Source organism: Vulpes lagopus, chromosome 7 (genome assembly GCF_018345385.1).
Source record: "Vulpes lagopus strain Blue_001 chromosome 7, ASM1834538v1, whole genome shotgun sequence".
Classification (NCBI taxonomy): Eukaryota; Metazoa; Chordata; class Mammalia; order Carnivora; family Canidae; genus Vulpes; species Vulpes lagopus.
Genome location: NC_054830.1, coordinates 52,526,187 through 52,539,978, shown reverse-complemented (window position 1 = coordinate 52,539,978; position 13,792 = coordinate 52,526,187). Strand labels below are relative to the sequence as shown.

At 41.3% G+C, this 13,792-nt stretch overlaps 1 protein-coding gene across 4 annotated transcripts in view; it reads right to left on the bottom strand.

Moving 5' to 3' along the window:
* Nucleotides 1-13,792, bottom strand: part of IFT122 (intraflagellar transport 122) — a 71,299-nt gene that overhangs the window by 44,946 nt on the left and 12,561 nt on the right. For all 4 annotated transcript variants that reach the window (XR_005988930.1, XR_005988929.1, XM_041762004.1 and 1 more), the window contains exons 4-8: nt 11,248-11,326; nt 9,262-9,338; nt 7,026-7,092; nt 5,971-6,117; nt 2,687-2,762 (exon numbers count right to left, since the gene is read on the bottom strand). Coding sequence is in view for 2 of the 4 variants with exons in the window: in XM_041762004.1 (XP_041617938.1) it covers nt 2,687-2,762; nt 5,971-6,117; nt 7,026-7,092; nt 9,262-9,338; nt 11,248-11,326 (446 nt within the window). In the remaining 2 variants the exon portion in view is untranslated. The remainder of the gene's footprint in view (nt 1-2,686; nt 2,763-5,970; nt 6,118-7,025; nt 7,093-9,261; nt 9,339-11,247; nt 11,327-13,792) is intronic.

The following is a 13,792-nucleotide window of genomic DNA, read 5'->3' as shown; positions in this document are numbered from 1 at the left end:
GCAATAACTGAAACAAAAATTCACTAAAAGGGCTTAACAGAAATATTACAGATGACAGAAGAGTCAATGCAACTGAAGACTGAGATAAAAGATTTAAGAAATGAACAGGGCCTCAGTGACTTGGAAAACAATACCAAAAGGTCTAACATATAATTGGAGACCCAGAAGGATAGTAGAGAATGAAGAAGAAAAATTATTTGAATAACAAAAAAATTATTCCACATTTGGTGAAAGAATAAAGATATGTGTATAGATTCAAGATCAGTAACTATCCCCCACTCTACCCTAAGCCAGAAAATATAATGAATCTCTTTAACATTCTAATGTTACTTAGGTACTTACTAAAAATGTCTTATACTTTTCAATTTAAAATCGGATGTGTAAAATTAATTACTCAATTACATCTTTTAAATGGTCATCACAAGACTGATCTGATAGATATTCTAATATGGATTCCAGTACCAGTCTGCCTGGGTTCCAAACCAGAGCTAGCCACTACTCTGTATGGCTTTGGGCAGTTATTGAACCTCTCTGTGCCTCAATTTTTTAACATGTAAGGTGGTGATTATAATACATACCTCACAGAGTTATAACCAAGATTAAGAGTTAACCTTGTAGAGTCTATATAATGCCTAAAATTCAATAAATGTTAGTGATTATCATTAATCCAGATACCCTTAAACATTACAAACACTTAAAATGCCAAAATACACAAATTATGCCTAATTATACCTAATACAAAAGTATAGTCTTGATTTACTTCATCATATTTTTTTTGTATTTTTTTATTGGAGTTCGATTTCCCAACATATAGTATAACACCCAGTGCTCATCCCATCAAGTGCCCCCCTCAGTGCCCATCACCCAGTCATTCTATCCTCCTGCCCACCTCTCCTTCCATTACCCCTTGTTCGTTTCCCAGAATTAGGAGTCTCTCATGTTCTATCACCTTCTATCACCCTCTCTGATATTTCCCACTCATTTTCTCTCCTGTCCCCTTTAATCCCTTTCACTATTTTTTATATTATACTATATTTAATTCTAAATCTTCCCAGATTTAAAAGGCACCCAACCAAGGAAACAATTTTACAGTCCCAAACTAGTCGTGTTATCTCAGCAGAGTGAGATTGCTTATCATTCAAAAACTCTGGGCCACACTATGAACTTTAGTGCTATATATGTGCAAGATATTACCATGGTACTGACCACCAGATCAGGTTCTTCTTCATTTTCACTATAGCAATAAGACTCCATTCCTTCCCTTATAGTGTGGTTATTTGTTTCCAAGAACTAGCAATACCCATACCCAGTGCCTTGTACACAATAGATGTGCCAATAAGCGTTTGTTGAATGATGATATACACACATTAAGTAAATGAACAGATAGGCCAGGGCTAGATACAAGAAAATTAAAAGTGCAAGTTTGGGGAAATCAGCCATGGAAGGAAACTCAGAAGACATCTCACTATCTACCTTTATCTTTTCTTTACTCAGCTACACAAAAAAATGACCAATGAGGTAGAAAAGAAATGGCCTTAAAGCTGGGCTACACATAACTGAAACCCTCCTTTCTAGCAGGACATGTTTTGAGAAATAAAGATGTTGTTAAACAAAAGGCTCCACTGAACAGACTGTATTTCTCAGCTGCTTGGCTATGGTACCTAAGCCATCCCCACCACCTTCACTTTAATCCTTGGTGTCTCCTGCCTAGCAGGTTTTCCTCTACCAGGTTCTATTTTAATCTACCCTCCATAGAAACAAGGAATTTTTCTGAAACAGGAATCTGATTAAGTCACTCTCCGCCTAAATCGATGGCTCTTAAATACTTACAGTATATGAAGTTCAAACTCCTAATTCACACAACTCAGGTCCTTTAGAATCATGTACCCATCCATCTTCCTTTCTAGTTCCATCTTTTGTCTATAATTCTTGGGATCCAGTCACTCTGAATAACCCACTGTTCCCTGACTTGACATGTATCTTCATTCTTCCCTGCCTTTGCAGATGCTGTTTCCTCTGCCTGAAACACTATTCCCAGTGTCCTCTGCCTAGCAAACTCCCATTTATCTTGCTCAAAGGTCATGTCTACAAAATCTCCCACTTCTACCAAGCAGTGATGATATCCTCTTTTGTGTCCCTATAACAATCTACCTGTACATCTCCTTAAGATGCCATGTATCATGCTGCACTGGGGCTAATGGCTATCAACTGTGCCCCTACCAGCCTTTGAGCTTTCACACAGCAGAGGCATTAACAGCTCTGTCAGTAGCCCCTGGCATAGATGAAGTGTTGGCCTAAGTGGGTGCTCATTAATGTTTGTAGAATGCATAAAGCAAATAAAGGAAAACAAAGTCATAATGAAGACTAAAGGCTGGGTTCCAATCTCAGGTGTCACTATTTACTAGCTGTGTAGGACCTTGGGTATAATTTTTATATCACTGCTCTGAGTCTTGTCTACCCATTTCTAAAAAGTTGATAACCAATATACCTACTTCACAGGATCTGTAAGAATTAAATGAGATAAAGTATGTAAAACACTGAGCACAGTACCTGGTATTAAGGGCTCAATAAACAGGGGCTAACAATAATAAAAGTATAATTACTAATAATCTCTGAAAGTGAAAAGAGATTATAAAAGACATGACCAAAACTGTATTTCCCACTAGGTTTGGGTAGAGCAACATACCTGTTTTCCACTCAGTTGGTAGAAGGAGAGCTTCTGTCCCCAATCAGCTACAGCCAGGATGTCATTATGTTCCTCTCTAATCAACAGAAGACAAAAGAGGTTATGTGGAGTCATGGCCTACTGAGAACTGCAGCCCTAAAGGTTTAACAAACAACAGGAAAAAGAAAGCACTAGCCAGACTGTCAGATTGCCAAATATTATACCGCAATACTGTATTCCAAAGTTGTAATGTGGGCCAAAAGTTGTAATGTGGCCAAAAGTTGTAACGTGGGCCAACCCATCAATCAGTCCAGTGGAATGATACAAGGTGATCCTCCTGGGACCTGTTATTTCACTGAATACCCTACTATGGGGCTCTGCCACAGTGAAGAGGCTAAACCCCTCATTTCAAAGCTTCCTAAGAGCAGTGCTAAGAAAGAGCAAGGTTAGAGAAACAAGACTGCTTTTTACCTTCGTACTATAAAATGTGGGGAGATGATGGATAAATAAGTCCAAAGCAGTGGAAAGCCATGAGTTGTCTGATTTTTTAATGGACAGAGGGGAAGCTGGCTTGCTCTTCCTGAAGAAGGAAAATTAACACCTCAAGCTAAGTTCTCTCACAGCTGGGGTTCTCAAACAGGTGAAATAGTTTCTGATTGGAATTAATAAAATATAATGGGCTCTCTGAAGACCAACAATTGTCTTTGAAACTAAGTACCTATCAGGATCAGTACCTTGGGACTAGCACTTTAGGACTAGCACACAGAAGAAACCTCTTCAGCTGAGGCTGGGGATCAAGCAACTTGGGAATCTAGTTCAAGAGAGAGACATTCCCAGCCCTTGAGACCTGGTCTTACTCTACTTAATATTGCCTCCTCTTTCTTTATTAATTCAAGCTTTTCAAGCCCAGGGCCTATCGTCATCTGATAACACCCATAAGATATGCAGGCAAGTCAGGGTGCAGCCTCTTCTGCAAAACACAGCCACAGGTGGACACTGGCAAATATAGGCACTAATTCACAACTAAGGGAAAAAGGACAAAGATGGAGAGGGAGAGGGAGGGATATTAACAGGAAGAGACCTACAGGTGAACTCTGTATGATTTGCACTGAGGCCCAAACACAATCCACGAACCCAGCCCATGGTAAGCCTCCTAACGGAGGCCACATACATGAGCTGGATTGGTGGTTTTTTCCAACCTCTTTTTTCCCCTTTTCCTTTTTTATTCCTGGCCGTGGGACTCTTTACCAAAACAAAAACTCATGTCAAGCAATAAAAGGGACTGTTCTGGTTGAAGCAGAGATAGGGATCTGAGGCCTACATTTTCCTACTATCCTTGTCCCCCACTTCCACCTCCTTCTTACAAGGAACCCCAGGCACCATAGAGCAGTTTGAAAATTCCCAAGCTGGATCATTTTTGCCCAATCAGAACATCCTGGCTCCCCCAGGTCTCCTCACTCCAGTCTGCCAACGTTTTCCTTATAAGTAAACTCAATCAAAAAGAAGAAAGAATGCCTAGACAGCCAGGATTTGGGCATGACAATTGTGTATAAGGCAAGGGCTTCCTCTCTGGTACATGTCCTATCAAATGCAAGGTAAAGTACAGGGGAATAATCTAAGAAATCTAAGAAAGGTGTCCAGTAACACAGAAAGTGTTCAATGAACTATGGTGTAGCCACACAGCATACTCTATGCAGGTATTAAAAATGTTTTTAAAGGACCACTAATGTTACCAGAAAGAATTCACTTTATGATGGTCAAGTGGGAAGAAAAGAAGGCCGGAGATGATTTAGTTAATCATATGAACACACTAAAAGACTAAAGGGAAATACACTAAAATGCTAGTGATGGTTCCCTCATAGGATAGGGTTTTACAGAAAAGTTGAACTTTCTCCTTTAGACTTTTCAGCAATTCCTAAATTTCCCAAAGAATAATTGTATGACAAACTATAAGGTGTTCCCCCTTGTTGGAGGAGCTTTCAGCAACAATTCCCCCAACCCCACTTAGAATGGAGCTTCAGAGCAGTGTCTGCCCTGGCAGGTCTACGCTGGGGCCTGGACCCCTCCAAGGAGGGTTCTTGCTCCTCGGGACACACTCACGAGTTGTCGTCCCTGGGACTGTCGTCCTCTTCCTCTGGCTCTTCCTCCTCTGCCTCACTACCCTGACTACTGTACACTGCTGACTTCAGAGTGGAAGGGATTTCCTGAAAATATCTGTTGACAATGACTTCCTCGGCATCCTCATTTTCTCTGTTCATCCAGAAACTCTCCCATCGGCTGTAGACAGTAAGTGGTTGTTCACAATCACATTGCCTAGAACTGCACTAAAGCTATAATTTCAAAACCTGTCAAGGAGCCCCTGAACCCTGCCCGGAAGAGGATAGCAACCAGGTACATTGGGCATCCTGTTTCTCATGAATTAAAAATGGTACCCTGAAGCCACAGAGTCATCTTGCGGCCACAAAATCAAACAGCAGGAACTCTGGGGTAGGCTAATGGCCTTTGAAGGCATTAGACATGCATGGTACAGCCCTGGGCTGGACACAATTATTCAGGAAGAAGCATAATAATCTAGTGTAAGAAAGGCAATGGAATCAAATAATCTTCTAAATCAAGTAGGTACTACCTGTAAAATGACATTGGGCTGGTAAACAATTAAGTCCTTTACCTTCAGAGGACTCTGGGGGGATACTAGAAATTTAGTATTAAAGGATTATACAAAGAGCACCAAAAGCTTTTAGTCTACCTTTAAAGTCACATGGGCAAAGGATGGAAATGTGTGTAAGGTTTGAGAAGGTAGATGCCAATTGTCTGAGGAACTAATAGGCTTTGGGGACATTTCTAGACTTAATTTTTACTTTTTTGGCAAGGGTGGCAAAAAAGGTTCATGAAATAGGTATTTATTATTCAGTGGGCACATATTCTGCCCAGATTTGGAGGGAAGAAATGAAAAAAAAGACCAAAATAAATAGCAAAGAAGTATGCTATTAACTCATAAAGAAATGGGCTCTCTATAGCACGCGTGCACGCGCACACACACACACGCACACGCATGCACACAGAGTTTGGGCTGGCCTAGATAGTTCATCTGCTTAGCTAAAATCTCTGGGATTCATTCCAAAACTCAAGATGGGCTCTTAAAACATTCCATTCAAATGGAATGGGTTCCAAAACAGATCAGTCAGATGGAATGAGAAGGTTTTGAATGGAGGGAGACCTTAGGAAGACAGAAAGAACTCAGCCTGTGGAGAAAGCCCTTTTTCTCAGTAATATCTATCCTAGAAGGAGGACAGCTATAAGATTACCTTGAAGGGCTCCAGCAGATGGACCATATGGGGGAGAGGGAGCCCCCGGGTCGCTCGATCTTCACTTTCTCCTCGCCATTTTTATTCCGTATGCTGATGATCCCATTAAACATCCCCAGAGCCAAGTACTGACCATCATTTGTCCAGCTATTCATACAACCAACAGAGGGCATAGGGAGAGGGAAAGGAACACACAGAAGATAAAACCAGTGAGGATGATGTGTTGTTGAAATACAGTCTGATGAGGCAGCAATGGCAGGCCCATCCTGATGCAAAAATCAGAGGACCAAACTTCAAACCCCATTTATTTTTAGAATCAACAGTGAGATGTGAAGGCAATAGCACTGTTTTCTGAGCTCCCACAGCTTTCCGTACATACTTCCATGGTAGCCCCTAGCTACCCACATCTGCTGCGCCAGCCTCTATTCCCCACTCACCATTTCAACCTCCTCCCACTTCAAGTGTCTTGGTGTATTCCTAGCCTCTCAAATAGGTAGGTGCTTAATAGATGTTGAATGAAAGAAAGGCCACATTAAGAAGCTGCACAGCCAGAATAGCTACCACTTATAGAAACTCTACAGTATGTCAGGCACTGTGCTGCTTGCTTTACACTCCTTAGTTTGTGTGCATTTCATAGCAGCCCTAACAAGTCAGTATTTTTATCCCCATTTATCAAATGAGGAACCTCCTAAGGTCACAGAGCCCATCAGTGACTGAATTTGGATTCAGATCCAGGTCTAGTATCAAATCCTATGGTTTCTCTAGCATACATGCTGCCTAAACAAGGACAGCCTTGCACCTCCAGAAAACCTCCACTGAGTGCAGCTTCTGGCTGAGGAGGCTTGTTGCTAGATAATTGCAAGAAGGCAACCTCTTTTGCTTGATGGTCAAAGGCATGGATCCTTCCCATCAAGGAGACCAGAAAAGAAAATACAGGGGCCCAAGCCACCCAGATCACATAAGACCTTTTCCCACTGTGTAAATTAACTGGAGTTTGAGAGTCTATTTGGGAGGAGGGAACATAAAACCTACTTTCAGAGCTGCTCTTAACTCACCTGCAGCAGGTGATCTTGCTACTGGATTTGTGCTTGGAGACGGACTTCTGTTCAGGAGACCACAAGCCTTCAACACAAAATAATATAAAAGAAGATATACTGGATGGAATATTACTCAGCAATAGAAAGGAACGAACTATTGAGAACCTCCAGGGCTTTATGCTGAGTGAAACAAGCCAATCTCAAAAAGTCATGTACTATATGATTCCATTTTATAACATTCCCAAAATGGCAAAATTCCATAAATATGGAGAACAGCTTAATGGTTACCAGATGCCACGGGTTAGGGAATAACAGGAGGAGGATGGTGATAAAGGAGTATATGTACGGCTTTATGGTAATCTACACAAGTGATCAAAGGACAGAACTGAATATACACATTGTGCCAGTTTCCTGGTAGACTTCTCTACTATCTTTGCAACTGACAGAGAATCTATAATTATTTCAAAAGAAAAAAAAAGTATAGATTGCTGAATTTTTAGCCAACTTTTCAGAGCATTAACTCAAAGAAATGGCAATTTCACAGTTCTTAACTATTACATTGCAACCAGAGTACAACTTAGCATTTGAAGTAATGATTGATGCTTCCTGAAAATCAGTTTCCTCTCCCAGGCCTCACCCACAGCACATGATCCTGTCCAGGCTGTGCTTTGTCTAAGGCACACTAGCCACTTCTGGCTTGCTCCCTCCCGCTAGTGGCTCACTGCCCTACAACAGGTGTATGTCTAGGCAGCATGAACAAATTCTACTCTTTGCCTGAGCCATGAAGTATGATCAAGAAGGTAAATCTAGGGCAATAATGTATTTACATAGCAAAGTGCAACATCAAGCAAGCTATTTGTTTCTCCCCTCTCCCTGGTCTAAAACGCCTCCCCTAAATATTTCAACCTGTGTATATCTTATCTATGCTCCACTGAGCCTGCCTGGAGCCTCCAGCAGAGGAAACCTCTCCCTCCTGGGTTTCCCTTAGCACTGTTTGCCAGATCATGCTCTAAACGCAATCCTATGGCCTAGGTCCAAGCCCTGGTTCCACCACTTATTGGCTGGGCAACCTCAAGTGAGTCACTGAACCACTCTAAGCTCCAGTTCTTTTTCATCAGTGGTATGAGAATAATACCTGACCTCAAAGGTGGTCATAGAACTCAAATAGGAATTCATTTTAATCCTCAGCACAGTGCCTAGCACATCTTAAACAATTCAATGAATATTTTTATTATTACTTGATGTTATATTTTTACAAGTTTTACCTCCCCAATTGCCCCAAACCACAAGCTCTTTGAGGACAGGGATTCGATTTTGTCCCTTTAATCACAAAACTAAACACACAGACCAGTGCCTTACATGGAGAAAATAATAAAATTTTTAATGAATGACAGCTCCTTTCCCCTTCATTTATACAATGTGCTTACATATATATATATATATATATAAAATATATATTTATATTTCATGAAATATGAAATTATATTAAATATATGTGTATGTATATGTATATATATATATCTTTTTTTAACTTCAGAACTCTGTCAGTGAAAAGGTAGGAATGTGTTCATCTGAGATAAGGACACTGAAACACTGAGAGGGATTACATGGTCTCTCATTCCTCAGTAATGCCCATTCTGTTGTACTCAGCAAGGAAGAGAGATGGATGGGCTGAAAACCACAATTCCCCTTGAATAGAGATAATCTACAGGCCTCTGCCCCTTCCCTCCCTGTCTCGATGGCCCTTTCACTGGCCTCTCTCTGTGCCAGCATCATGCCAATGTCATAAATGGGGCCACAGTGAGCTCCTCAGGGCGTCCAGCCCCTCTGGAAGGACAGCTAGTCACCAAACAAGTAACGGTGACACACTACACAAGCACAGTTGAAACAATGAATAATTTCACATACATGGATATTAAGGAACACAGAGGCAGGAATAGTGACCTACTCCTGACAGATGAGGTGGGAAGGCTTCCCAGAGGTGGCAACGCCAAGTTGTCTATGCTCTCCCACCCTTCTTACCATCTCCCTCCCTAGGGCCCTTCCTGATGTCTCCCAGATTTCTTACCAGATTCAATGTTACCATTCACTCTCTTGGTTTCTACACAATTTAAAGAATAAGTGTCAGCCTCCCCTCAGCCACTGAAGAGAGGGAAGTAGCATTAACTCTCCCAGGATAAAACAACCACATTCTGGATGGGTGTCAGCAGATTTTCAGTAATTCCAGGACAAGACATCAGGAATCAAAACTTACCAAAGTCACTGGAGGAACAAGATGCCAGTTGGTGGGTAACAGGGTTGTAGGAGACACACTGGATAGAATCATTATGTCTAAGAAGTAAACAACTATAGATTATTATGCAGCAAACCACAAATGCTTCAGTGGCTACAACTGAAGATTTTATGATAAGCCCACAGTCTCTCTAACTACACACCACAAACTCTTATGCAAGTGACCAACAAAAAGCACAGGGATGAATTCTCCTCCCCTGGATTGCCCCTCACCCACAATTTTCATCTCTTAGACATTACCCACCAGACTGGCCTAGCTTAAATGCTAACTCCTCCAGGACCAGCATGCTAGGTATCTCTGGTTTGTTAACTGATAATGAAGTAAAGCACCTAGCCTAGCACCAGGTACACAGGCAATGGCTGTTACTTATTACTTTGTGGAGGTCTAGAAATACAGGATGGAGGTGCAACGAAGATATTACAGGACAAGATCTGGAAACGTGGCAAATCCTGAGACGATAATGAAAGCTAAGTGAGTTATGTATCTCAGCCTCTGTTTTATTCCTTCACCTCTGGGTAATACTTCACTTATAACCTCACTCATTCATTTATTCACTCATTCAAAGTTGTTGATCTGTATGCCCACATTCATAACAGCAATCAAAACAGCTAAGAATTGAAAGCAATTCAATGTCCATCAATGACAGATAAATGGATAAACAAAATGTGTTATATACATACACTAGAATATAACTAAGCCTTAAAAAGAAAAAGAATTCTGGGGTGCCTGGGTGGCTCAGTTGGTTATGTGGCCGACTCTTGATTTCGGCTCAGGTCATTATCTCAGAGACCTGAGACTGAGCCCTGCTTTGGGCTCCATGCTCAGCAGGGAGTCTGCTTAAGGTTCTTTCCCTCTGCCCTACCACTCACTCACTCACTCACTCACTCACTCATTCACTCCCTCTCTAAAATAAAAAAATAAATCTTTTTTAAAAAAGGAAGTGAATATGGACACATGCTCTAATATGAGAGGACATTATGCTAAGTGAAATAAACCAGTCACGAAAGGACAAATACTGTATGATTCTGCTTATATATGGTGCCTAGAGAAGTCAAATTCAGAGATAGAAAGTAAAATAGTAATTAACAGGGGCTGAGGGCCCAGGCAATAGAAGTTGTTGTTTCATGGGTATGGAGTTTTAGCTTTGCAAGATGAAAAGAGCTACGGAGGTTTTGTACAACAACATGAATGTACTTAACACTACTGTACACTTAGAAAATGGTGAAGATAATAAATTTCTGTTATGTGTATTTTACCACAATTAAAAAGAGAAAAAATTATTTCCTAATTACCAATTTTAGGGGCCAAGCACTGTACTAGGCACCAGGAACACAAAGGTGAGCAAAAACAGATGCAATGTTGGCCCTCATGAAGTTTACAGGCTGATGGGAGCTATCATTCAATCCCCAGAATAAATGTAAAAGTACAACTGTGAGAAATGCCAAGAAAACCTGACTGAGTCTAGAGAAGCAGGAACAGCTTCACAGAAGCAGCAACATCTGAGCCTGAGATCTGCAGAGCAAGTAAGGATTGATGTGGTGGAGGAACAGGGAAGAATAGGAGCAGAGCCCTGGCGGAGAAGAAGCCTGGAGTGTACTGACCCTGGGTTGCTGGCTGTGGAAACTAGGTGGATGTGAAGCCAGTCCCTGAAATGGGGACATTAAAACGGGCAGGTTGGGGTGGGGTGGAATCTGTGGTGTCAGATTAACCTGACTGAGTTAGGTGTTTAGCTAGCCAGCCTGAGCTGGCCAGGCTAGGCATGCTGAAGAAATGTTGAATCATGTATTCATTACTCAACTTTCCTACACCCACCATTTCTCCTACAACATAACTTCAAGTGCAATTGCAGAGGAAAAGTTCTTCCTAATGTTATTTCTAACGGGCTTTTGCTATAGTAGCTCAGTAAGAGTCAAACCAATAATACTGTACACCTAAACAGTTACTTACGTGTACTTCAAAATGCCCTCCAATTTTGAGGTCCAGATAATAACACTTTTGTCAGCTGATCCAGAAGCAAAGCGTTTGCCTAAAAGTGTTTTAAAAAGAAAACTGTCACATTTATTTAAAACCAGCATTTCCCAAAGAATATTTCTTAGAAAACTAGTTCTTTAAGGTGAATAATAAGTGTCAGCTGCTTCTCTACTTCTTTTTCTTATTAGTATTGGATGGCAGTCAGGAAGTTTGGGTTCAAATTTTGCTTTGTCTGGCACTGAGTAAACGACGATGTATTGAGGGCCTACTACATGTTAGGGATCATGTTCTGTGCTAAGGATTAAGTAGTGATTAAAGCACACATGATCCCTACCTTCACAGAGTTTAGTCTATTAAGAAAAGTAGGCATTAAATGAAATTAATCCAACACAAATATAATGTGCTAAGAAGTGAGTCCTAGGAAAGAGAATAACTGGGGGACCTAATTAGTTGAGGCAAAGGATTCTCAGGAGGAGAACCTTCAGCTGAGACCTAAAGGATGAGCAAAGCTTAGCCAGGTGCAAAGAGAAACTAAAGACCAATCCACAAGGATAGAAAAGATATGCAAATGCCCTGATTTAGGAAAAGCGTGGTATTTCTGAGGGACTGAGACATACCAGCATGGAACACCAAGGACAAAGGGGGAGGTGGGTGGAGGATAGATCTCTAGGAGCTTCAGGGCTATCATCAAGATCTCGCTCTTTATCCCAAAGAAAGGCTTCAAGCAAGAGCAACCAATGATATCTTCATTTCCACACTAGTTGGTTTTATGAAAGAATGGACTAGAGAGAGGCAACATAAAACAAGTAATTACTTCTTAATTACATTCTTACAAGTATGGGATCCCTGGGTGGCGCAGCGGTTTGGCGCCTGCCTTTGGCCCAGGGCGCAATCCTGGAGACCTGGGATCGAATCCCACATCGGGCTCCCGGTGCATGGAGCCTGCTTCTCCCTCTGCCTGTGTCTCTGCCTCTCTCTCTCTCTCTCTCTCTCTCTCTCTCTGTGACTATCATAAATAAAAAAATTAAAAAAAAAAAAAAAAGAACATTCTTGCAAGTTTACAAGTGTTTAGAAGTGGAGCAGGGTATCACGGCAGCAAACAACAGGGAGCCTTCACCTACTCTGGTGAGAGATGACAACAGAGAAATAACCATGGGCCAGATTTTCTAAACCTTGTTAAGGACTTTTAGACTTTGTTCTTAAGGCAAATAGAAGTTGACATTGGGAAAGTCACTGCTCTCTGAGCTTCTACATCTGAAACATAAAGGAATAATAACATCTTCCTCACAGGCTCTATGTGGGGCACACCTAAGATAATATTTGTAAAACACCTTTCATGATGGCTGGAATAATAGATATTTGAGTAAGCCATATGACATTGCTGCATCTATTAAATACACAGAAGCTGCTTTTATTTGTTCTTATTTCTGTTACTCCTCCCTCCACATTGGCAGACAGCTGATAATGAAGAGTGTGGGCTATGGGCTCAGAGTCTGAGTTGGAATTCCCAGTCATGGTACCAACTGCAGGACCCGGAACAAGTCCCTGAACATCTCTATGCTTTCATTTCCTCATTTGAAAAATGTGCACAACAACAGTATTTACCTCATAGTTGTTGTAAAGATTAAAGAAGAATAAGTATTTGGGGCAGTACCTGGAATAGAATCAATACTAAAAAAAAAAAAAAAAAAAAGCTATTATTATTACAATTATTTCTTTATATTGTCTTCTTTTTTCTCAAACCAAAAACTAGTTCTTTCATACCTTTGTGTCATGGTTGCTCATTGAATATTTATTAGACTAGAGGAGACACTGGAAACAAGAAAGCTTTAAGAGCAATACCAGGGCAGCCCCAGTGGCTCAGCGGTTTAGCACCTCCTTCAGCCCAGGGTGTGATCCTGGGGTCGAGTCCCATGTCAGGCTCCCTGCATGGAGCCTGCTTCTCCCTCTGCCTGTGTCTCTGCCTCTCTCTGTGTGTGTGTGTCTCTCATGAATAAATAAATAAAAATCTTTAAAAAAAAAAAAGAGCAATACCATAATTAGAGTATTTCTATTTCTAGAAGAAAAGACCAGTTTAGAGGAATTAAAAGACCTCAGAATCATGATGTAATGTCCTGGAGAAGCAGCATGATCTACTGGAAGGAATGAGTACTCTGCAGTCGGAGGACCTGGGACAGGTCCAGCTTTGCCACCCTCACCTGTTGTTCTCATCCTAGCCTGTTTTCTCATCCATGAGGAGAATTGAGAAGTCCTCTCTGCCTGCTTCAGAGGGTTGCTGAGAAGGTCATATTTGATGATTTGTGTGGCAGGACTCTGCAAAGTGCAACAACTGCCACTAATGATAGGCCACACTCTGACGCCATCAAAGGCCCTAATGGCATAGTAAGCCAAAGAGCCCCTAGGCTTATAAACTCCAGAGGCCCCAAAGGCCTCCCCACAGTATTACTCTGAATTTGAACTCAAGCATGCACATAAAAGAACAAAAAACAAAAGAACCATGACTACTGTGGCACAGCACACC